The sequence below is a fragment of the Chlamydomonas reinhardtii genome, chromosome 10 (assembly GCF_000002595.2).
Source record: "Chlamydomonas reinhardtii strain CC-503 cw92 mt+ chromosome 10, whole genome shotgun sequence".
Lineage (NCBI taxonomy): Eukaryota > Viridiplantae > Chlorophyta > Chlorophyceae > Chlamydomonadales > Chlamydomonadaceae > Chlamydomonas > Chlamydomonas reinhardtii.
This window is the reverse complement of record NC_057013.1, coordinates 4187193-4211507: the sequence shown is the minus strand read 5'-3', so window position 1 is coordinate 4211507 and position 24315 is coordinate 4187193. Positions and strand designations below refer to the sequence as shown.

Here is a 24315-nt window from a genome sequence, read left to right as displayed (position 1 = left end):
GGGCCCCTTCGCTTTTTCGCCAGCTGCAGCACATTTATGTCCGTGTGATTGCTTTGATAACTAGTTTAAGTATTTCAAACCAAGCGTTTACAAACATTTCTTGGGATTTCTGCGCAAAGAAAGCTTGGCGTTTCAGCATTACAAGCCCTCGCTATGAGGCATAATACTAAATGAGGTCTTAAGGTCCATCAATAGGCACCTGTATTTGACGCATCAACGCGTTGCCGCACCGCTTCTAGCGGAAGCCCGAGTTCGCGGAAGAATGCCGGGTGCCCGCGTGTTGGCTGCGGCTGCCGCAGCAGCTCGCAGCGGCTGGCACAAGCTGCCTCTTGACGTTTTGGGCAACATCTGCGCCCGGATTAGCCAGAATGACGTGGTGTCCCTCTCGCTCGCCGACCGCGCCACCCGCACTGCGGTGAAGGACGGCCTCGGCTACCCCGGCCTGTTGCGCCTCTCGCTCCCCGTGCCCCCCGCCTTCTTCTCGCGCTGCTGGGCCGCCCCCGGCGCCTTCAGCCGCCTGCCAGAGCCCAAGCGCAAGCGCCTGCTGTGCCTGCTCGCAACCAGCGGCAGCCTCGCCAACCTGCGCTTCGCGGGCGAGCGCTGCGGCCTAGAGCGGCCGCTCACCCTGGGCGAGGTGCTGTGCGCGGCGGCGGAGGCGGGCCACGTGGCGCTGTGCCGGGAGCTGGTGTTCCAGCGTGACGCGGCGCAGGTGGGCGGCCAGGGCGGCTGGGGCGACGCGGCGGTGGCGGAGGCGCTCGCGGCGGGCGGCCTGTTCCCGCTGCTTAAGGAGTGGTCCGAGGCCAACTCGTTGTCGGACGGCGTGAGTCAGACGCGGATGCTGGTGGCCGCCGCCGCCTCCGGCCACCTCTACCAGTTCGCCTGGCTGGTGCGGCGCCTGGGCCTGCGCCGCCGGGGGCTGCTGGAGGCGGGCACGGCAGAGTCCGCCGCAGCCGCCACCGCCGCCGCCGCTGCCAGCCTGAGCAACCAACCACCGACCGGCGGGCTGCTGCTGCTGCGCAACGTGCTAGTGGCGGCAGCGGAGGCGGGCCACGCGGCCTTTGTGGAGGCGCTGCTGCCGCCGTGCGGCGCCGCGGCCTCGCTGCTGTACCCGCTGGAGGAGGGCCGGCGGCGGGACGAGGTGTGGCAGCGGCAGTGGCAGCAGCCGACGGCGTCGCTCATCCCCGAGCTACTGCCGGAGCTGATCCTGGTGGACCCCCACGAGGACGAGGCGCGCACCGCGGCAGCCGCGGCCATGGCGGCGGCTGTAGCAGGGCTGCTGCGTGCGGCGCGCGGTCCCGCGGCCACCGCATCGGCTGCAGCTGCGGCGGCTGCCGCGGCAGCGGATGCTCCGGCATTTGCCATGGTGGGTGACGGCGGCGGCGTGGTGAGCCCCACCGAGCTGCTGCTGGGCCCAGTGGTGACGCGGGACGTGCTGGCGGCGGCGGCCAGGGGCTGCGACCTGCAGGGGTTGCAGCGGCTGCATGCCGTGCTGGGCCGGCGCGTGTTGCCTTCGCCGGTGCTGTCCCGGCTCGACCTGCTGGCCCCGGACCAGGAAGGCGTAGCCGCCGCCGCAGCCCAGACGCGCGAGGCCGCGGCGGCGGCGGTGCTGGCGGGGGCGGTGGCTAGCCCCACCCCGGACTGGAGGGAGAAGTTCGAATGGCTGGAGAGGGCTGGGCACGCTCCGGCTCCGGGGCAAGCGGGCAGGGCTGTGCGGCAGGCGGCGGTGCAGGCGGCGGCCGGGCTGCAGCTGCAGCAGGGCCGCCGTGGCTCGCAGCACGGGCCCGCGTGCGGCTGTGAGGGCTGCGCGTTGCGGCGGCGGCCGGAGGAGCGGCCGAGCAGGAGCAAGACCTCGTTTAGACCTGCGGGTGCGGCTGGCGCAGGGGCGGCTGGGCCCCGTCCGCGGTTGGAGAGCGGCCAGGAGGCCCTGCGGCGTGTGCTGTGGCTGGAGAGGTGAGTGCATGTGTGTCTGCAACAGCAGGGGGCTCGGGTCTTGTTCAAGTCACACACTGACAGCGCTGCCCCCCTGCTTGGTTTGGTTTAGTTTGGGCTGGTATTTACAACCCCGGCCTGCTGTCCATGCGCCCCCAGTCGCGGCTACCGCGCGATGCCCGAGCCGCAGAAGGGCGGTGGGGCTGCCAAGGGCCATAGTGGCGGCAGCAGTGCCGCCGGCTGCTTAGCGGTGAACCAGGCGGCCCTCGCCGGCAACCTGCCAGTCCTCGCATTCTTCATGGGGCCACCCCACTCCCGGTCGCGGCGCCCGGACGAGAAGAAGCAGCCACCTCGCCCGGATGCACCGACTGTGGAGGCTCAGGTCGTGGCGGAGGCGGCGGCGGCGGAGGCATTGGCGGGGGAGGCATCGGCTGCGGAACCTCGGGTGTTGGAGACGGCGGGCAGCACCCCCGAGGTCGCGGCGCCCCCTCGTGCGCCCATGCCGGTCCCGGCGTGTTGCAGCGAGATTACGCCGGCCATCGAGTCCGAGCCCCACCCGTTGGCAGCGTCTGAGCAGCTGCAGCCAGAGCAGCCGCAGCAGCAGCCGCAGCAGCCGCAGCAGCAACAACTGCCACAGCAGCCGCAGGAGCCCCAGTCACAACCGCAAACACAGGAGCCGCAGCCGCAGCCGCAGCTGCAGCCGCAGCCGCAGTCGCCGTCGCAGTCACAGCCGCGTCCGCAGCGGCGGCGGCGTCTGCTGCCCGCGGATGAGGAGCAGCTGCTGCGGGCGCTGGTGGGCGGCGGCCAGCTGACGTCACTGCGCTGGCTGCGCACCTGGGCCATGGCGCGAGGCCGGGGCTGCAGGCTGCACGAGGTGAGGGAGGGCGTGGGTGGCAGCAATGAATAAACGAACACGCTAGGCAGAGAGCTCGGCAGGGCTTTGGTCTTGCGGGTTATGGTGTCTTGAGGTTTGACCGACTGTCAAGAGGCATGCGTGAACGGAAGTGCTCCCAATTTCCTTCCCTCCCTGCTGTGTAGGCGCTGTCGCCCGGGCGCTGTCCCCCGGGCCTATGGCTCTCGCTGTTCGCGGTAGCCCTGACTTCGGCGCAGGCCGAGGCCGCGCACTGGGTGCTGTCCGTGCTGCTGTGGGGCCGCCCCGACACGCCGCTCCCGCCCTACCACCCCGCTGACCCGGACTCCGCCGCCACCGGCATCACCGCCGCCGCCTCGCCGCCGGCGCTGGCACAGGCCCCGCAGCTGGCTGGCAGCGGGCCGGCAGGCGGCGGCGCCCGCTCCCGCCGTGCCTCCGCCACCGTCTCCATCTCCGCCTCGCTGACGGCCTCGTCCCACCACCTCTCACTCTCCACCGCGACCGATGCCCTGCACCGCGTCAGCTTGAGCTCGTCCTCCTCCTCCTCCTCCTCCTCCTCCTCCTCCTCCTCCTCCTCCTCCTCCTCCTCCTCCTCCTCCTCCTCCTCCTCCTCCTCCGCACAAGACGCCCACCCTCTAGCTGCTACCGGCACGTCGGACGGGGAGGCCAAAACCGCCGCCGGCCCTGCTGCCGCCGCCAGCGGCAGCACGGCTGCCGCCGATGCGCCGGCGCAAGCCGTGCCGCTGGCGGACAGCGTCAAGCCCCTGTACCAGCAGCTCCGGGAGGGCGGGCACCGCTCCGCCAGGGCCGAAGCCTACACGGCCGCGAACGCCGAGGGCGCCGCCGGCGACGACGCCGCCGGCCGCCCGGACCGCGTGCTGTCGCTGCTGGGGCGACTGGGGAGTGACGGCGACCACTGGTTCTATGAGGAGCTGATGCGCCTGGCGGTGCAGAGCGGCTGCGTGCCGCTGGCACGGCTGATGCGGGAGGCGGCGGCGGCGTTCCCGTGGGACAGGGAGGCTGTGTGGACGGCGGCGGCGCGCTGCGGCAGCGGTGACATGCTGCTGTGGCTACAGGAGGCCGGATGCGACATGGAGGTGCGCGGGAGCTGGTCCCACGTTTTAGCCGCATTGAGCTGTTGTCATGCGTGTGTGCCGCGGTGTGTACAAAGGAAACTTGACCCTTCCGCGGTGCGCCTTCTCCACGCCCCTCTCGTGCTCACCGCACACGCCTGGTGCCCCCGCCCGCCTGCGACCCCGCAGAAAAGCGCTCAGCCGCTGGTGGCGGCGGCCGTCAACGCCGACATGGCCACACTGCAGCGCCTGCGCACGGCGCCGCTGCACTACCCCATCGACTGGCGAATGGCGGGCGGCACTCTCACCGACATCCACAACGACGACCCACACCTGCGACTGCGGCTGGTGGCGGAGGCCGAGGCGGCGGGCCCGGAGGCGGAATTGATGCTGCAGTACGGCCTGCATCACGGGCTGTTCGGCGACTGGGATGACATGCACGGCGGCTGCGGGCGGAAGATGTGGCGCGGCCTGAAGCGACTGTGCTGCGGAGGTGCGTGGGAGCGAGGGTCCAGCGAGCAGCGGGGAGTGCAGACGGCTGTTGGCACGGCTGTTGGCAATCATGCATGCACGTGCGCATGCGACACACGTACCGTGCCGCACGTTGCCATTGCAAGGCCTTGGCTCACTCACTCCCTGTGCCACGTCTTTGGTGTGTGACGTTGCCGCCTGCAGGTCGGCGCGGTCGCCGGCGGCGTGTTGTGCGCAAGTGCCTGTCCTGCATGGAGACGTCGGTGCTCGTGTGCTTGTTGGTCTGCTGCTACCCATGCATCCAGCGGCAGCTAGATTAGGCTAGATTAGGCTAGATGACTGATACCGGGAGCCGCGGGCCAGGGCTAGGGCCGGGGCCGCGGGGAGCCGTGGGCCCGGCACGGCGGACGGCAGCCATTAGGATTGGGCGTAGACGCCACCTAATAGAAGTCGGGCAGGTTCATGCGCGGAAACAGTGAGGCACCAGAGTCACTATCGTGGCAGTCTAGCATGAGGGTTGTGTTAAGAGTTATATGGTGATATGGAATGGGTTGATGCCACGAATATGGCGCGCGTACAGCGACCTGACACTGCCTGACAATAAGGAGCACCCCCGTGTACGTGTAGGATTGCTTGGACCCCGAGCCCATGTTGTTGTGTGCTACTTGCGAGCGGCCCGCAGGAGGGCACGGGACTGAGCTATGTTGCATTGCATGGAGTAGGTACGGTAGTGGCGGCTGGCCTTTGTATGGCATGGAGTTAGCACGTGCAGGTCGAAGTGAAGAGCATGTGGCTACCGCACTCGTGGTTATTTAGTTTGGTGTTTGACTGGAAGTGGCACGCTCAAACCAAGTTGGCGGTGGTGAGGAAGCGTGATCACCATGATGGTCCCTCAAGCCTCAAGGGGACGATGCGCAGCAGAGCAGGGCGGCGCACGTTTGTACGTGCGCTGAGGAGCTAGCGCAGATTACGGGAATGCTGTCTATTGGTACCGCGTTATAGTGATTTAAGCAGAGCGATCGAGGCTTACAAACTACAAATGCGATGGGTTGGGACGGCGCGACAGGGGACAGCATGGCAGGATGGTCTGTGCTGGGTGGTAGAAAGCCAACATGTAATGCGCGTACGAACTGTCCTACAAATGAAGTAGCTTGTAAGCACCAATAACTGGCTGCGAGGGGCTAAGGAATGCTTTGGGGGAGGGGGGAGGGGGCGAAGGACGGGGCGCACAGGGGAGCGGGACTCCCCTGGGGACTCCCCATCTTAACGGCGAGGGACTCCCCATCTCACCCAGCGAAGTCGTATTTTGGCAAATAACCCTACACTTTGTTGTTTCATGGTATTATACACCTAAATTTGAAGCAGAAGATCCTGGCATAGAGAAAACACACGCGAAGGCCCCGTTGCTCCTCTCAAGTGTCAGATCGCGCATGTGCAGTCCGCGAGTTACACATTGGACTTCTATATACCAAAATAAACTTAAGCATGGGCCGTAAGGGGCGTTAGCTCGTTGGTGCAGTTTCGTGCATTTGCAATTCGTCGACGAGGTCAAACGCCGGTCCGCTTCAAATGTCTCAACCGGGCATAGCTCCTGTGGAGGTTGCAGGCGTATTACCCCAACCCGCCGTGAAGACCAACCGCGGTGCTTCCGATTTACTTGAGGCGCAGCTGTTTGCGTATGGAGTGGGTTCTAGTGTCGCAGTTGTCGAGGTGAGTATTCCTGGGGGGGATGCCGGGGATGAGGATGCTGCGCAGTGCCTGTGAAGGAAGCTACGCGGAGCAACTTGGCGGGAGCCGGGCTCCAGCCGAGGCTGCAGGAGGGGAGCAGCGGCGCAACCCGCTTGACCTACCGCGAGGGCTATTACAGCGGGCGCTGCGGCTTTGCCCCAGCCGCAAGCCGGCGCAAGGGATGATGCCTGCACCCACACCCTTGTGTGCATGCCCGCCCCCACCCCCGGCGATGCTGCTACTGCTGCTGCTGCTGCTGCTGTCGCCCCACCTCCCCTCCCCTCCCCCCACATGCAGGTGCACGGGCTGCAGCTGGCCTGCCTGCTGCAGGGCGGCCACCGCAACCATGCAGTCACAGCGGTCAAGTGGTGAGCCGCCGCCGCCGCGGGGGGAACCGCCAACACGTGTCCGCATCCATACGTTGCCCGTATGGGTTTGGCGTGGCGTGTATGACACGCGTCTGCTGCTAATTCGCCTCTTCACCCCCGCCCACCCTGCGACAACCGCCTTTTCACCGGGGCCCCTGTCCTCCGGTTATGGATGCCGGGCAACTGGGGATGGGAACGACAGCCTCTACCCCATCACTCTTGTGCTCCCTCCCTGCCGACTGCCGACGCTTTCTGCCCCAGGTGCCCTAACTGCCACTCTAGGGACCTCAAGAGCCACAGCAGCCACCTGAGGTGAGCGCAGCAGCAGCAGCTGCAGCGGGCGCCGGGCTAGAGGGCTGGAGGACTGTCGGGCGGCGGCAGCACTGACACACCGGCAAGGGCAGCTTGCCGATTTCCTAGGCTACACACTCGGTATTTGAGGAACGCCGTAACTGGCCTGGCTTGCCTCGGGCGGAACACCTGCCCGGCTCGACTCCCGTGTTGCACCCGGCTCTGTTCAGGCTGGCGTCTGGCGACGCGGACGGCGGGGTGGTGGTGTGGAGTGTGCTGTCCGGCAGCGTCATCAGCAGGCTGGAGGTGGGACGGCGGCGGCGGCGGCGGCGGCGGCTGGGTGTTGTGGGGTTTGGCTGGTTGTTGTTGGTGTTGTAACCGCTAGCAGCGGCGGGGTGCTGGCATGGAAGCCGAGGTGGCCCAGGGGCTGGGGCCAACCACTAGGGGCACACCCCAAGTCCGTGTGTTGCTTAGCTTGCACACACGCAAACACACCGCACTCGGCGGCCTACCCGCTCACGACTCACCCACTCGCGAACATACGCGCATACAGTTCGACACGCTTCCTTTACTTTGCTCCCTGCTCCGCATGCGCAGGACGCTATCGGCGGCCGGGACCTGCTCGCTCGCGCCAGCAGCCGGGCCAGTGCGGGCGGCGGCGAGGGCGGCGGCGGCGGCGGCGGTGCGGGGCCGGGCGGCGTGTCTCCGGGCGGCGTGGCGGGCCTGGCCTGGGTGCTGTCTCCCCAGCTGGCGGTGCTGGCGGTGCTGCTGGCGCCCGGGACACTGGTGCTGTGGGATACGCGAGGTGGGCGGCGGGCTGTGCGTCAGGTGTACTCATGCACACGTGTGTGTGCGTGTGTGTGTGTATGTGTGTGTGTGTGTTAAAGAGCACAAGGAAAACGTTGCGTGTATGTGTGTGTGTATCGGCTCGCGGGGGTTCGTGCAGGTCGTTGGCAGTGGCAGTCGATGGCTGGGGCAGGCCCGCGGCAACGCGCCGAGTAACGCCGTTCCTTCCTTCCTTCTTTCCTGCCTTCCTGGTGCGGTGCGGCGCGGTGTGCAGGCGGCGCGCTGCTGTGGCGCAAGGAGCTGGCCTCGCCGGACGTGTGGCAGGGGCTGCAGGCGGACCCGCTGGACTGCCGCCGCCTGGCGGTCAGCAGTGCTCAGGGCGGGCTGGCGCTGCTGGCGCTCACGGACCCGGGCGCGGACCGCGTGGAGATGAGGCAGTACAGGGTCAACGTGGGGCCGGGTGAGAGGCAGGGTCTGGGAGGGAGGGGTTGTAATTACGAGCCCAAACTAAACCAAATGAAGCTGCAACGAGCGGAGGGTTGCAAGGTTAAAATGATGGGAACAGGGTGCAAGCAGGGGCATCAGGGGACAGTGGACAGGGGGGGTGGAGGGGTTGAGGGGGTTGGGTGGGGGCGGGGCATGGGATGGCGGGGACCGGCGCGGCCATCGCCAGGTCACGTGGGTGGCGGGGTGGCGGGGTGATGAGAAGGGCCGCCGCGGTCGCGGAGCTGCGCCGAGCACAGGGCGGCAACGGTTGGGTGCTGCGTTGGCTGGCTCACATGGCTGTCACTCTGTTTATTGCTGCTGCTGCTGCCTCTGTGCGCGCCTGCACACCGCCTGCAACTGCCCTCCACCTGCCGTGCGCAGCCACCACCACGCCCAGCAAGGACGCCCACTCCGCCGCCGCCGCGCCCGCCACCTTCTCCGCGCACTTCGCCGCCACACGCGACCTGCTGTTCCTGCTGCTGCCGCGGTGAGGGACACACGCACACACATGCGTGCTTTCGTTTTCTTTTTAACACATGCGTGCGCGCGCGTGTTGTTTCCCGTTCTAACACACACACACACACACACTCGTAATGTTTTCCTTGTGCTCTTTATTACACACACATGCATGCTCAAACATCCTGACACATATTTATCCTGCGCATATGCTTTCCTTTCTTTATGCTCTTGATCATGAACGCTGCGCGCCACTGCGCGAACCGAATTGAGCTCCAAGCGCATTACCTTCCATCGCACAGTTCGCCGCATCACAGCCTTCCAACCTCCTCCTCCTCCTCCCGCCCCCTCGCCCTATTACCCACTGCTTCACCACTTCCTTAACCAACCATGAATGTAACCCAAATGCATGTGTCTACCTCGCTACACTTCTCTGCACCAAATTTGCTTTCCAACATCCTTGCAACTCCCCCTCTTCAGTGAGATCATGGTGTACGACACGGAGCTGGGCGTGCCCGCCTGCTCCCGCCCGCTGCCCCCCGGCCGCCCCCCCTTCGCATGCCTGCTGGGCGTGTACGGCCGCGGCGTGAGCGGCGGCTGCGGCGACGAGGGCGGCTGCGACGTCATGTACGCCGCACACACGGACGGCAGCGTCAGCGTGTTCATGCGCGTGCCGGGTGAGCGGAGCTGGGGCGGGGGCACTGGGATTGGGGCACGGGGTGGGGGCGCGGTGTGGGGGCACGGTGTGGGGGCAGGGTGTGGGGGCGCGGGGTGGGGGCGCGGGGTGGGGGCCCGGGGCGGGGGCGCGATGTGAGGCGCTGGGGCGGGGGCCCGGGGCGGGGGCGCGGTGTGGGGCACTGGGCGGGGGCACAGAGTGGGGGCACGGGGTGAGGGAGAGGAGGCTGTGCATGCACCGGTACGGCATCGCCCTCCAGTAGAGGGGGACATGCGAGGCAGGAGAGTGAGGTAACAGGCAGCTGCAGGGGTGGTAGCCCGTTGGCAAGCAGGCGAGCAGGCCGCTGGGCTCCTGAACCCCCCCCACACTTCCTGAACAAGTCATGAATGTAACCCCCCTGCTATATTACTGTACCTGGCTACGCCTTCCCTTCTTAAGTAATCATGAATGCAACCCCCGACCTCCGCCGCCACCCCTGCAGGCGAGCTGCGCTACACGCTCAGCTGCGCGGGCCGCCTGACGCCGCCGCCGGCCCGCGGCACGCTGCCTGCGGTGCAGCTGCTGGCGCTGAGCGCGGGGCTGTGGCGGGGCGACGGCGCGGACCTGGCGGGGGGGCACGTGGACGCGGTGAGCGTGTGTGTGTGTGTGTGGGGGGGGGGTTGTGGATACCAGCCCAAACTGAACCAGACCCAGCCAAAAGTAGCAGAGCACAGGCAGAGGCGACAGGGGGAGGGTAGTTCATTCCACAACCCAGAGCAAGCCAACCCATGGGGTTGGGGGTAAGAATTCAAACCCCAACTAGACGAAGGGAGTGGTCCGTGCTAAGAACATTTGTATTGTCACTAAGGACAAACGCCACTATCTCTCATGTGCCACATCGCTGGTGCTGCCGCCTTGCCACCAAGACCCGCAAGCCAGCACGGGTGGTTTCAAGCAACCGGTGCTCACCCTTGCCGGTGCCGCAGGCCCCCGCCGGCGCGCCCTCCTCCGCCCGGCTGGAGGCCGCCACCCAGCGCCTGAGGTCCGTGTTCCACCCAGACACAATTGGATTCGACAGCCCGGGAGGCGGCGGCGGCGGCGGTGGCGGCCGCAACCGCTCCGCCACGGACGCCGGCGGCGCCGGCGACACGAACGGCGCGGCGCCGCAGCAAACCGACTCTGGTGGCGTGTTGAGTGGCGGCGGCGGCGGCTCGGCGGCGGGCCCGGCGGCGGCTGTGGGCGCTCTGCTGGGTGGCGGCACCGGGCCGCCGCGGCATCAGGAGCACCCGCACCACCACCCCGCGCCACCGGGCGCGCTGCCGCCGGGCGCGGCCGCGGCAGCCGCGGCTGCTGCTGCGGCTGCTGCTGCGGCTGGTCCGGCGGCAGTGGGGCCCACGTGGCTGCAGGCGCCCACCGCCAGGTGAGCCCGGAGGCCGCTCCGGCTGCGGCTGCTGCGTCCCTGCCCCGCAGCCACCTGCCATGCGGTGTGTGCCGTGCCCTCTTCACGTCCTTTCTTTCCTTCCCCGTCACCCCGACGAAGGGCGGTGCCGCATCCGGCCCGCGCTCTGCCCCCCGCTGCTCCCACATCCCTGGAGCGCCGCCTCAACCGCCCCAGTACACACACACACACACACACACACACACACACACACACACACACACACACACACACACACACACACACACACACACACACACATACACATACACACACGCCACGCCTACACACACACACACACACACACACACACACGCCACGCCTCCACACACACACACACACACACACACACACACCACGCCTCTTCCCCCCGTTTTCGTTGGCTTTGGTTTAGTTTGGGCTGGTATTTACAACCCCCCCTTCACTTCTTAATTAATCATGAATGTAACCCCCCCAACCCGCACACCCCCTTCAGGGCCACGCTGCTGGTGGTGGCGCTGACCGGCGACGGCCGCGTGTGGCGCTGGGACGCGCCGCTGCCGCGCCTGTTCGCCTCCGACGTCCAGCGCCTTGCCTACCTGGCCTCTCAACCACACGCCCAACCCCTCCCACACCCCCACCCGCACCCGCACTCGGGAGCCGGCGGCTCCGGCGCGCCGCAGGCGCTGGGCTCGCCCGCAGCATCGGGGCCCGCGGCGGCGGTCATTCCGCGGGAGCTGCCGCCGGCGGCCACGCCGCAGCTGGCCGGCCTGCTGCACACACTGCCCTCCACCGTCACCTCCTTCGCCTTCTACCCGCGCCCCGTGGCCGCGTCCTGGCTGGGCCGAGGGCTGGCGGGCGGCGGCGGCGGCGGAGGAGGTGGAGGCGGCGGCGAGCGGGGCAAGGGCGGCGGCGGCGGCGGCGGCGGGTCGGGGTCGGGCGGCGGGGCGGTGGTGCTGCTGGGGGCGGCGGCCACGAGCGGCGGCAGCATTGAGCTGTTCACGGTGCAGCGCGGCCTGGTGCGTGTGTGTATGATTGTGTGTGTGTGTGTGTGTGTGTGCGTGTGTGTGTGTGTGCCTGTGTCTGTGTCTGTGTCTGTGTCTGTGTCTGTGTGTGCGTGCGTGCGTGCGTGTGCGTGCGTGTGTGTGTGTGTGTGTGTGTGTGTGGTGTGTGTGTGCCGGCGGTGGCTGGCTGGGAGGGGCGTCAGTGGGGGGTTGTCGGTGGGGGCATTGCTGGGTGGGGCGGGTGTTGTCACCCTGTCGTTGGAAACTGGGGTCAGGGAGATGGTGGGTTCGTGTGTTCAAGCAAGTCAGCGGCTGTGCGAAACAGGCGGCGCAGAGCAACGTACCTGCGGTGTGGGAGGGGGCGGTGATGTGTTGGTCGGAGGGTTCACCACCGCCACTGCTACTCCCGCCCCTCCTCCTGCTGCAGGTGTCGCCGCTGTCGCTGCACGTGTCCGCCTCACTGTCCGCGCACAGGTGGGGCGGGTGAGGGGTTATGTGCCCGAGCCCAATAACTCCCAAGAGTCCAATACTCCCAAGAGTCCGGGGGTGGGGTACGGCGGATTGCCCAGTCGTGGCCTGAGCACCTGAGCAGGGGTCAACCCGCACCGCGACCGCCATCTCTCCTCAAACTACCCTCACCACGCCACCGCCATCCCCACCGCCATCCCAACCGCCGTCCTGACCGCCATCCTAACCGCAACCCTCATCGCGATACCGCTGCAGGGACGCGGCTATCAAGGGGCTGCGCTGGCTGGGCGCCACCCCCCGCCTGGCCACCTTCTCCTGCGAGCGCGGCCCGCACGGCACCCACACCAACGTCCTGCTCATCACCGACGTCCGCAGCGGCCGCTCCGTAATGCTGCCGCGAGCCACCGCCGACTCGCCAAGCGGCGCCGGCGGCGGCGGAGGTGGAGGCGGCGGCGCGGGCGGCGGCGGCGCGGCCGCCTCCGGCGGCGGCAATGGCGGCGCGGGCGGGAGCGGCGGGGGAGGGGGCGGGGGTGTGGGGGTTGGCGGCGGCGGCGGCGAGACGGCGCAGCTGATCAGCCTGCGTGCCTCGCCGTGCGGCTGCTACCTGCTGGTGCTCATGAACGGCGCGCCGGCGGAGCTGTGGGGGGTGAGGAGCCAGGGGCTGGGGTTACATTCATGATTGTTTAAGAAGTGAAGGCGTAGCCAGGAATAGTAGTACAGCAGGCGGGGGCGGGGGCTTTCAGGCAGCTGACATGTGGACCCTAAGCAGTCAAAGGTGGGGCGCAGCGCATGGTGGCAGCGACGGTGAAGGTGTGGTGCTGACAAGCCGCGCCGCCGCGGCCTCACCTTTGCGCGCACTCTCCCTCCCTCCCTCCCTCCCTACCCTCTGCTTCTTTATGACCACGCAACCGCTCCCTGCACAGGTGTGGCCGGGCGTGCCGCCGCAGCGGCTGCGGCTGCTGGACGTGTCCTGGACCAGTGTGGAGTGGGTGCAGCCACACCTGCCGGGCGCGGGGCCCGCACACCACCTCTACAACACGGAAGCCGCCGCGGGCGCCGGCGGCGGGGCCCCCACGTGGTCGCATGCGGCGGCGGCGCCGCCGCCTGAGGATCTGGTGACGGCGTGGGAGCTCGGCCGCGAGCCGCCGCCGCCGCCGCCACTGGGCGCCGCGCCGCCGGGGTCCGTGGCGGCACTGGAGCGCAATGCGGCGTCACAGCGCGGCAGCAACGACGGCGGCGGCGGTGGTGGTGGCGGCGGCGGCGGCGGCGGCGGGCCTGACGGCGCGCCGCTCAGTGGCGGCGTGGTGAGCGGCATCAGCACTTGGTCCAGTGCCACCAACGCCGCCGGCCTGCCGCATGAGGCCGCGTCGGAGGCGGCGGCGGCGGCGGCGGCGGCGGGCCCACCGCCGTCAGTGCCATGGCCGCCGCCGCCGGGCATGGGCGTGGGCCGCAGCGGCGGCGGCGGCGGCGGCGGCGCGGTGGCGGCTGAGGAGTTTTTGGTGTTTACGCTGGCGGACGGCCGCGCCGGCATGTTGTCGGTGGGTGGCGGCAACTTGCTCGCACTACAACACCCAACTCAACGCCTGTGCCTGCCGCATGCTAATGCTAGCGACGTGTTAGTGGTCAGTGCTGGTCATGTTAGCCCTGCGCCCAGCCTGTGTCGCGTGCTGGTGTCCGTATCCCGTATCCACGCACCACCGGCGACCTACCCACCCAACCAACCAACCCATCAACCCACCCAACCACCCAACCACCCAACCCAACCGACCCAGCTAACCACCGCACATGCACACACCCCAACACGTGCACGCAGGTCCGCGGCAAGCGTGTGGCCGAGGCGCACGTGAAGCAGCCCATGGCTGGCCTGCTGGCGCCGCTGGGCATGGCCGCCAGTGCGATGGCGGCGTGGGGGCGGCTGGCGGTGATGGGCGACGGCGAGGGGCGGCTGGCGGTGTGGGACTGGGGCACGGGCAGGACCACCGTCGTGGCAACCAAGTGAGTGGAGGGAGTGGGGCGTGGGGGCGGGGGCGGGGCGAGGGGTCAGAGGGCGGAGGGGCGAGGGGGCGGAGGGGCGAGGGGGCGGAGGGGCGAGGGAGCGGGCCGGCGGATTCATGTGTTCGGCACGGGCGTGGCGGGCTGAGGGGCTGCGCAGCTGGAGGAGGTGCGGTGCGGTGATGGCAGCCACGCGGCAGTCCACCACTGCTGCTGACACACCACACCACTGCTCCAACACCGACACCTGTCCTTCACCTCACCTCACTCCTGTGTGTGCTGCTGCTGCAGCCTGGGCCGCATCCGCCGCATTCACATCGGCGCGCCCGTGCCGCCCACCGCCGCCACCGTGGCCGCCGCCGCCGCGGCGGGCGCCGCCAGCATCAGCTCCTACGCCGCACCCAGCTCCACCTCCGCCACCTCCTCCACCTCCTCCTCCTCCGCTGCGGCGGCGCCCAAGCCGCCGCTGTCCGCCACCTCCGGCCCCAGCTCCTGGTCCACCTCCGCCTCGCCCTTCGCAACCAACTCCTCCATGCCATTTGGCGGCGCCGGGGGCGCCGGCGGCGCCGCCGCCGCCGCGCCCGCCGCCGCCGCGGCGGCGGCTGTCGCCGCCGCCGGTCTGGCGCCGCTGCCGGCGGGCGTGACGTACAACAAGGCACGCGTGGCGGTGCACTTTGCCAACGGGCTGTGCTGTGTGTTTGACCTGGACTCCAACAACAAGCTGCGGCCCACGCCGGTGACGCCGGCGGCGGTGCAGCGGGCGGGCGTGCGCGCCATTCAGGACGCAGCATGGCTGCCGCTGGGCTGGGCGGCGGCGGCAGTCGCCGGCGCCGCCGGCGCCGGCACTGGCGACGGTGGCACGGAGCAGCAGCAGCAGCAGCAGGGCGCGGAGGGCGCGTCTTCGCTGTCGTTGCTGGCAGTGGTGACGGAGGAGGGCGCGCTGTCGGTATTGGATGTGGGCTCCGCGCCGGCGCTGACGGCGCCGCCCGCCGCCGCGCCGGCCGTGCCTGCAAGCGGAACGCCCACACGCCTTGCCGGCGCCGCTGCCGCCGGCGGCGGCGGTGGCGGCGGCGGCTCCCCCGCCGCCCCGCGCCGCCAGCCCTTTGGCGGCGTCAGCAGCCGGTCACTGGCGCTGAAGGCTGCGCTACAGCCAGCGCCACGGCCGGCAGTAGCAGCCGCCGCGGGAGGCGGCGGCGGCGGCGAGCTGGCGCGCGTGTCGGGCCTCAGCGACGGCGGCGCCTCGGTGGCGGCGGACGGCGGGGCGGCGGCGTCGCCGGTGCAGCTGGCGACGCAGCTGAGCCTGGCGCAGGCGCCGGCGCTGGGGTCGTGCCTGCTGCTGCCGCGGCCGTGGGCGATGCTGCTGCGGCTGCTGCTGCAGCTGGGGGTGTCGCAGGTGTGTGTGTGTGTGGGGGGGGGGGTTATGTGACCGGGCCCAACGAAGAAGTCCTATCATCATCAGACAGCCCGTGCGGGGGGAGCCGCACGGGCGGCGGAGGCTCTGGGGTGCTCCAGGGCCAACCTCATCAAAACGATGACACGCATCGTGACACCCTGCGCTGCCACCGTCCCACCTCTCAATGTGACCCCTCATTGCGCCACGACCTGCCCAATGCCTCCTGTCCCGCCTCCGCACGCCCCACCGCACGCCCCACCCCCGGTCTTGCAGGAGGCGCTGCGCTACCTGTGCGGCCCCTACGTGCCCGGCGAGGCGGAGGAGGAGGACGTGCGGCACGAGCTGCTGGCGCGAGTGCCCCGCCCCGCCCGCGGCCCCCTGCTGGCCCTGCTGGCGGACTCGGACGGCGCCGCGCTGGGCTCGCCACTGCTGTCCACGTCCGTCATCGCAGCCACCGCCGCCGCCGCGGCGGCCGCCGCCCGGAGCAGTACCGGCGGCGGTGGCGGCGGCACCGGGGCTGCCGCCGCCGCTGCCGCGGCGGCGTCCGCCGCTGCGGCGGCTGCGCCGGCGCAGCCGGCGGCAGCCCAGGCTGCCGGCGGCGGCGGCGGCGGCGGCGGCCTGGGCTCGGCGGCGCTGGCGGCGCTGCCTGGCAGCATGCTGCGAGCAGTGAGCTATGCGCTCAACACGCTCACGGGCACCTCGGTGCCGGAGGCGGCGGCAGCAGCAGCCGGCGGCGGCGGCGGGGCCGCGGGCGGCGCCGGCGCCGCCTCGTCCGGCCCCGGCGGCGGCGGCCTGTCTGGCGGCGGCGGCTCTGGCGGCTGTGCGGCCAGTGTGGGTGTGCTCTTCCGCGGCAACCTGCTGCACCTGCTGCGGATGCTGGCGGGCATGCGGGCCCAGGTGCGGACGCACACACACATATATATATACACACACACACACACACGCACGCACGCACGCGCACACACACACACACACACACACACACACACACACACACACACACACACACACACACACGCACACACACACACACACACAGGGGCGGATGGGGGAGGGAGGGGACGCAGGCAGGGGATACAGGGAAGGACGTTGGAGGGGTCTGGGGCGGATGGCTGCGGCACACACGGGGGTGGGGGGCAGGGTGTGGCGCTGGCTTAGCAAGTGCCAGGACGTCACCTCCCTGTCACCCCCCCCTTCCAGGCCACGCCTTCACTTCTTTAAGAAATCATGAATGTAAACCCCCACCCCGCAATGGCCTCGTGCTCACGCCCTGCCCCCCGTGCGCCCGCCCGCCCCCCGCGCCCCGCCTGCAGGGCCGGCTGCTGCACCCGGCGGAGTGGCACGCCTACGGCCGCGCGCTGCTGCCCGCCGCCAGCCCCGCCGAGCGCATGGCGCTGGCGGCGCAGGTGGCGGGCGACGGCGCGGAGGCGCGCTTCTGGGCGCACCTGCCCGCCACCCTGGCGGCCGTGCGGGCCATACGGGTGGGTGCGGGCGCTGGTGCGCTGGCACGGTGTGTGTGTGTGGTGTGTGTGTGTGTGTGTGTGTGTGTGTTTTGCATGTGTTGTGTTTGTGGATGTGATGCGGGGTTGTAGGCCGCGCAAGGGGATGGCACGTGGTGTCAGTTATGTGTGACTGTCTGCGGACACGTGTGGACGCGTGTGGGGCATTGTGCTGACGCGCCGGCTCACCGCCCGCTCCCACACCCCATCCCCCTACGCAACCATTCGCCTTGCAACGAACGCATGCATGCCGGACCTGGCGATCTCCCTCGGCCTCGGTTTTTTTCTTGCCGTCCCCTTTTTGCTTTTGCTTGTATCCTGTTCCCGGTGTTTCAACCTGCAAACCCATCCCTCCCCCTGCAGGACAAGGTCATGCGGCGGCGGGCGGCCGACGCCGCGACGGCACGTGCAGCCGCTGCGCCCCCGCCGCCGCCCGCCGCGGCCAGCGCGGGTGCGGCGGCGTTAGCGGCCGCGGCAGCGCCGCAGCTGAACGAGCCGCCGCCGGCACTACGCTCCCTCGCCGCGCCCGCCGCCGCAACTGCTGCTGGTGCTGCAAGCACGGCCACGGCTGCTCCAGGGCGCGGCGGCGGCGGCGGCGGCGGCGGCTCAGTCGAGAGCCTGGCATCTCCGACGGGCTCACGGCGGTCGCTGCAGGCTTCAACGTCGCTCGGCGGCTCCGCTGCTGCTGCTGCTGCTGCGGCGGCGGCTGCGGCTTCGGCCGGGACGTCAGGCGGCGTGCTGCTGTGGGATGAGAGCACGGCGCTGGCAGAGGCACAGGTGGGGCCGCGGCTGGGTGGGGCGCGCTTTTGGTTTACTTTGCTGGCGCGGCATGGCGGCGGAGTTTCGCTATGTCGGTCAGGAGTGCAAGCCAAGAGTGTAAGCCAAGAGTGTAATGCACTTTTTCAACTGGGGTGCCACCCCCATGTGAGTGACAGGGCTCTCTGTTCACTGCTTGCGCTCTCAATGCCGCCACTCCACCACCTAAACCACCACCGCCACGCCCGCCCACGCCCTGTGACAGGAGCGCATCAAGTGGCACGAGGCGCTGAGCCGCGTCATCTCCGACACCTCGCCCGCCACCGCGCAGCGGCGGCTGGTGGAGTACGTGGCGGTGGGCGACCTGCAGGCGGCGGTGGCGTTCCTGCTGGCGGCGACCCCGGAGAACAGCGCCAGGTGGGAGCGGCGTGGCGGCGGCAATGTGGCTCGCGGCGGCGTGGCGTGTGGCGTGTGTCGCGTCACCGGGGGTGCAACGCTTGTGGGTGCCGTGGGAATTCGTGGGTGCCGTGGGAATTCGTGTGCCCCCTCGCTTGGCTCGTGTCACGCACGTGCGCGCGTAGAGGTTTGTGCTCGAGGAGCGGACGCAAGGCTGTGAGCCTTTGCATTCTCCCAACGTGGCATGTGTTTTAAAAGGGCACAAGGAAACTAAACTTGCAACGTGCGCATTGCATATGCATGTCTGTCTGTGTGTTGTCTTAAATGCACTCTTGACGCAGGTACTACCGCGATGCGCTGTGCACACTGGCGCTGGCGGCCGCCGCCTCCACAGCTGCATCCGGCGCGGCGGCGGCGGCGGCGGCGGCGGCTGGCGGGCGCGATCCGGGCGCAGGCGGCGGCGCCAGCAGCGGCGGCGCGGCAGGCACCTCGGGCGGCGGCGCGGCGCCTGGCCGCGGGCCCCAGGGCTCCATGCTGCTAGTGCAGGTGGGAGCGCGCGGCGTGTGGGGGTTGTGAATGCCAGCCCAAACTAAACCATACCAAGCTAAACTGGCGGAGCACAGGCAGAGGCGTGTCTGCAGCGCGACCCGCCCACTCCCGCTGGGTGGCGCACGGCCGTGGCGCAGCAGCGCTTCCGCGGCCCCGCAACACGCACCTGCACGCAACAATGCTACGGCTGTCCGCGCCCCTCACCTCTCCTAAACCCTCCCATTCTTCCTTCACCTGCTGTCCCTCTTCCTTACCACCACCTCCTCCTCGCAACCCCCCTTCACTTCTTCAATAATCATGGATGTAACCCACCACCTCCTCGCCCCCACCTCCTCCTAACCCCTCCCGCCAGGCCGCCAAGGTGGTGTCGGCGCACGCGGCCTCCATCGGCGACCTGGTGCTGGGCGTGCCGCTGCACGTGGCGGCGGGGCTGCCCGCGGAGGCGGCGGCCGTGCTGCAGGTGGGGTGGGGGGGGGCGGCTGTGTGGGGGGCAGAGCGTGGGGGCAGTGGGGGGGGGGGGGGCAGAAGACCTGTAGGAGAGCGGAGGGGACGGGCAGGAGCGGAGGGCGCCGCGCCACCTCCACACAGGTCCAGTGCCGCGGCTTGCGTGTTCACATGCTTCTGCAGCCAACACCCGGGCAGCCAGAAATCACGGGGCCGCTCCCCCTCGCAAACTCGCGCTTACCCCCCGATGCCGTGCACTCTCCCGAACCCCCTCCCATCCCTCCCCCCCTTCTCTGTAACAATCTTTGCAACCCCCCACCCCCTGCAGGAGGTGGGCATGTGGCGCTATGCAGCCAACCTGGTCGCCGCTTCGCTGCCGCCGCCCGCCGCGCCCGCCGAGCGCGCCGGCGCGCTGCAGCGCTGGGCGGGCCACGTGTGGACGGCGGAGGGCAGCGCCTGGCGCGCCGCCGGCCTGCTGACGTCAGCGGGGTGCCTGGGCGAGGCCCTGCAGCTGCTGCTGGATGCGGGGCTGCCGGATGCGGCGGCAGCCTACGCCGCCTGCTGCCGGCACGCCGGGCTGGTGGTGGCGGTGCCGGTGCCGGCGGAGGGAGCCGGCGGCAGCGGCGCGGCGGGGGCCGCCGGGAGCGGCGCGGGTGGCGGCGGCGGAGAGGGGCGGGGGGAGGGCTCGGGATCGGGGCGCGGCCTGAGCGGAGGCGGGGGCGGAGGTGGTGACCCCTGGGCAGCGGGGCCGTCGAGAGGCAGCAGCCTGACGGCGCCTGGCGGCGCGGGAGCCGGTGCCGCGCTGCTGGCGTCGGCAATGTCTGTGTCCTCATCTGGCGGCTTGGGCTTGGGCTTGGGCGAGGACGGCGCGGGCGCGGGCGGCCACAGCGGCTCCAGCGGCCTGGGTGCTGCAGCGGGCGGGGGCGGGGGCGGTGGTGGTGGTGGTGCGGGCGGGGGTGTGCTTGAGGAGCTGTTTGATGCGTTGGAGCAGTCGCCCGGGGCCGTCGTGCCGGGCGCAGGCGTGGGCCCGGGGCCGGGGGTAATGGCGCGTGCGGGTGCGGAGTTTGACCGGTTCGTGTGTGACCTATTCACGCAGCTGCTGTGAGATGTCTGAGAGCTCTCGCTGGGCACCTACTGGTAGTTTGGGGTCACGTATGCACCTTTGCGACGTGCAGCAAAAGCAGTACGCTGAGGAATGCATTCCGCTCGGCCATTGTGCGCCGTGTGGCGGCTGCCAGGGCGGAAGGGGGGCGGCATGGAACATCGCCTGCCGGGTACAGTACAGACGCGCAGGGGAGTGCTGGGCGGGTGCTGTCAGTGAGCCGTGTTACGCAGAGACGCTGCCCTTGCGTGTACACTATACTATGTCTAGAGTCTCCCCTGGTCTAGAGTGTGATGAGGCCTGGAGGGTAGGCGGGCAGGTCGGTGCAGCGGCCAAAACCGCCTTATGATGGCGCCGCGCAGGTTCCCGCCTGTATGATGACGCCGCGCAGGCGGACGATGTAGTCGCGTTGCGCGGTGGGCTGCCAGTGCAGGCGGTGTTGCGCCTGCAGCAATTATGTTAAACGACTCTTACTTATATGTGTGCGCTTTCAAGAACATGTGTGTCCGCCTCAGCGCGCCGACTACGGGTTACTGCAGGAGAGTAATTGCATGTCACTCATTGAACAGCCGCGCTTTGTCAATTATGTATATCCAATACTAATTGCATAGCTGCGCTCGGTATTAGACAACATCTTACTTTGCAACACTGCGTCTCACATAACAACTTTGGCGCGCGCGGTAAGCACCAGTCCACTGTCAGGCTTGCCGAGGTAGCCATACTGACAAAGGAATTGCGCGCTTCTATTTGAACTGAGGGCTTAAACGCGTAGGCGCCGGCCGTGCACGGACATGAACCCGCGTGCATTCAGCTAGCTCAGCCCGGCCTGGGGTGCGCGTCCTCCTGTCGCCATGTCTTTCGCTATATTGGTGTGCCATGAAGCCATTGGCGGCTCTGGCCTGCGCGCGGGCACGGTTTTGGTGGATAGCCTTCACGTGATGCCAATTGGCGCGGCTTTCCAAGTCAACACGAATGAACGCGCGCCTGCTCATCTGGCCTGCTGCTTGCAGACCTCGCAACCGGACGTTCCACGATAGATAGCGACGGTGCACGGGACCAAGATGAGCGGCCAAAACCCTGCGGTGCCCGTTGTGCGGGGCGCCCTGGTCGTGCTTCTGCTCCTGTTTCCTGCGGCGTCACTGGCCGCGGCCCGACTGCCGCCGCCGCTTTCCCCAAAGCCCAAGCCAGTAGCCTCCGCTCTGTCGAGGCCCAACCTCCTACCCCAGCCATCGCCATCGCCCGCCCCTGCGCCTTCAACTGCCGCTGCCGTCCCAAAGTCAGCGGAGGAAGTCGAAGCGCCAGATGAAACGCCGCCGCCGCCCCAGTACACCATGGGTTTTGGCAAGTGCGGCCCGCGGCTGCAACGGCAGCAGTACGGCAACTGGCAGATGACGTACAACATAAGTGAGCAGCGGCCGGGGAAGATGGTCATGTGGCTGGACACGCAGAACAGGACCGCGGTCGCAAGCTGCTTTGGGCAGGTGCGTGCGCGCGTGCATGTGATGGTTGCCGTACTTGTTGGTAGATAGCAGGTTACAGTGGTCAGCTGATGGCATCTCAGTAACGGTTATTAGGTCTGTGCTCAGTTGACGGCATCTCAATAATAACGCGCTGGCTCGGACCTGCCTCTGATGTCTCGAACAGACTGGAGGCGGCGGGGGTGGCTGAAGCCAGTCAGCCCTTGCATGCAAACCCAACAAGCTATCTAACGCCAGTGTCGTCGCCCTGCGCATCCAACGCCCCGAACCCCCACGCCCCCAACCAATCCCCACGCCCCAGATTGAACCCCAGGACTTCCCCCTCACCGCGATCTACTTTGCCTACTTCAACTACACCGAGGGCGTGGCCGCCTGGTCGCCGGCTCTGGACCTAACGCCGTACAGGTGCGGGGCGGCGTTTGCGGGGGGTGGAGGCTGGATAGGTTCCTGTGTGCACATCCCGTCGTAAGGGAAGAGCCGCACTACTGGTGCGCACAACCGTACCTTCTAGGCTTCAGCCACCCGGCATGCTCGCCGGCAACTGGATGGTAGGACTGTGACGGACTTGCTGGGTGCCGCCCAATGTGACACGTTCCCTTCCCCACCTGTCGCGGCACGTTCCCACACAGGGAGACGAGCACCGCGTACTGGATCAAGGTGTGTTTGTGTGTGCCGTACGCGCGGGTGGGGTGGGTCGTCCGTGGGTGGCGAGGGCAGTCGCCCCCCACCCGAATGAAACCAACACGCCTTCCTCTTCAACCTATATGTACGGCCGCCGCAGCGTCGCTGCCCACCGAGGTCCCACCGTACGTACGCCGCACCTCGTGAAGGTCGGGAATACCGCTCCCCTCCCCTACCTCCCGCCGCTCACTCACTTCCGCTTCCCTCCACTCCTACCGCTCACTCGCTCCCGCTCCCCGCTCCCCGCCATCACTCCCTCTCCCGGCTCCCAGATCAACGGCAAGTCGCTGTTCACGGTACGCGACCTGAAGGACTTCGGCACCAACACCGCCACCTCCTCCACCTACAGCCTCAAGGGCACACACAACGGCCTGATCAAGCCCTCCCCCGACAAGTACAAGATCGAGATCGTCAAGTACTGCGATAACAGCGACTGCAGCCGCATCCCCGAGCCTTCCAGCGTGTTCGTGAGCCCGCAGGGCCACGTGGTGTTCTCGGTCTGGTCCGTGGGTCAGTCGTTGCGTGTGAACGGCGTGCTGGCGCTGAACCACGCCTGGTGCCCGGTGCGGAGCGCAGCGACCGTGCAGTAGCGCGCGCGCGGGCAGTGCGTTTGGCCGCTTGCTGGGCATGCATGTTGCTTGGAACTGCCGGGGTGGATGGGGAGGGGCCAGGGGGCCAACGGTTCCAGCTGGCTTTGGGGGCTTTGGGGGGGGGGGGCAGTATGAGGGCATGGCGAAGGTGGACTGGATGGTGGAAGAACCATGGAAGGGGCATTGCGCGTGGCGTCAATGGGCGTGCGTCAATGGGCGTCGAGGGCGGTGTTCTAGGGCTCTGCTCAAGCCCAGCGGTTAGATCCCAAGTATTGTTGAAGTGGTCTTCAAGGAGCGGCCTGGAGCGGGGCGGAGTTGCGCCGGAGCCGGAGTGAGGGAAGCTGGGAAGAAAAAAATAGTATACGGTAATGGCGGTTCTAGGACAGCCCCGACTAACGCCCAACTAACTCGTGTACGGCGCCCCCATCCCCCTCAGCCGTACAGGAGTTGACTTGGGGACTCGGCAGCTGCTCGAGTGTGAGCAGGTAGTTGTACAGTTGCCCGGCTCGGAAGCTACCTGACTGTAGCGACGCACACGGGCGCTTGGCGCTAGTCGGCAGGCGCGCGAGTGGGAATGAGCAGTTCAGCGCGCACACATGTGGGAAGCTGCGGCAGGGCACGGTAGAGCACGGCGGAGGCGGGCGGTTGGTGCGGCACGCGAGTGGGAGTGCATAGTCGCGCGCGTGCCATTTGGAAAGCCGCGTGTGTGAGCTGAGTGTAAACTCAGAGACGCATGGGGCTGCCCCTGTTCCATAAGCTGCCTCTGGGCACACACGGTTTCAGACGGTTGACAGTTGGGCTCCAGCGCGGGTGGGACTCGCTGGAGCGTTCTATGGGAGCAAGCCTACTAGAGCTAGAGTAGGCCGACGGCGTTGCAGGCAGCACGCCCCTGGGGTCCAGAGCAGGGTGTTCGTTCTCCACGTCACTGGCTCGTGAACTGCGTCAGCAGGTCCCTCTTGTAACCAATGCAATCTGAAGATGAGGTTAGGGGCGGATGACCGGTGTAGCCAAGCTCATCGAAGGAAAGCGGAGATAAGCCAGGGGTGGACTTGCCATACGGTAACTAAGTTGCGCTGAACCTAGGCTACGATGAAGTTTTCAGTGCTGGTGGTCCGGTGCTACACGATACGGCATTCAGAAGGTGGCGAAGACTTCATGTGCTGCCGGGATCCCACATCCCACATCCCAAGTTCTGATGCGCGTCGGTGATTCAAGTATTATAAGCATTCTGGGGCTAGGTCAGCACGCAGCCGACATTGCATGAGTTAGATTCACGGCGGGTTATGCACCAGGTAATAAGGCACGTGCATGGACGAGCATCGTGCTGACGAGCCGGGCCCACCCCACCGCTGACACGGCACACGCGTGGCCCGGCCCACCCTCGCTCGCCGCTGCGATCCTCAGCCACCTCCCCCCCCCCCAGACCGCAATA

At 68.3% G+C, this 24315-nt stretch overlaps 3 protein-coding genes across 3 annotated transcripts; all 3 read left to right on the top strand.

Moving 5' to 3' along the window:
• Positions 1 to 68: 68 nt before the first annotated feature.
• On the top strand, positions 69 to 5513 carry CHLRE_10g450000v5 (uncharacterized protein). Its single transcript, XM_043066950.1, has 5 exons — positions 69 to 1950; positions 2089 to 2803; positions 2968 to 3897; positions 4063 to 4366; positions 4549 to 5513. Exons 1-5 carry the CDS (start codon positions 263 to 265, stop codon positions 4662 to 4664), a joined length of 3753 nt encoding a protein of 1250 aa, XP_042920347.1. The 5' UTR covers positions 69 to 262; the 3' UTR covers positions 4665 to 5513.
• A 175-nt stretch (positions 5514 to 5688) lies between these two features.
• On the top strand, positions 5689 to 20704 carry CHLRE_10g449950v5 (uncharacterized protein). Its single transcript, XM_043066949.1, has 23 exons — positions 5689 to 6054; positions 6370 to 6440; positions 6702 to 6752; positions 6962 to 7037; positions 7329 to 7536; positions 7792 to 7977; positions 8385 to 8490; positions 8940 to 9136; positions 9617 to 9762; positions 10101 to 10534; positions 11028 to 11550; positions 11963 to 12009; positions 12259 to 12649; positions 12927 to 13541; positions 13817 to 13998; positions 14287 to 15388; positions 15662 to 16285; positions 16702 to 16869; positions 17251 to 17664; positions 17909 to 18060; positions 18381 to 18585; positions 18941 to 19048; positions 19361 to 20704. Exons 1-23 carry the CDS (start codon positions 5914 to 5916, stop codon positions 20135 to 20137), a joined length of 6924 nt encoding a protein of 2307 aa, XP_042920346.1. The 5' UTR covers positions 5689 to 5913; the 3' UTR covers positions 20138 to 20704.
• A 64-nt stretch (positions 20705 to 20768) lies between these two features.
• Positions 20769 to 24214, top strand: CHLRE_10g449901v5 (uncharacterized protein). Its single transcript, XM_001698450.2, has 4 exons — positions 20769 to 21615; positions 21914 to 22017; positions 22242 to 22269; positions 22566 to 24214. Exons 1-4 carry the CDS (start codon positions 21196 to 21198, stop codon positions 22881 to 22883), a joined length of 870 nt encoding a protein of 289 aa, XP_001698502.2. The 5' UTR covers positions 20769 to 21195; the 3' UTR covers positions 22884 to 24214.
• Positions 24215 to 24315: the final 101 nt, after the last annotated feature.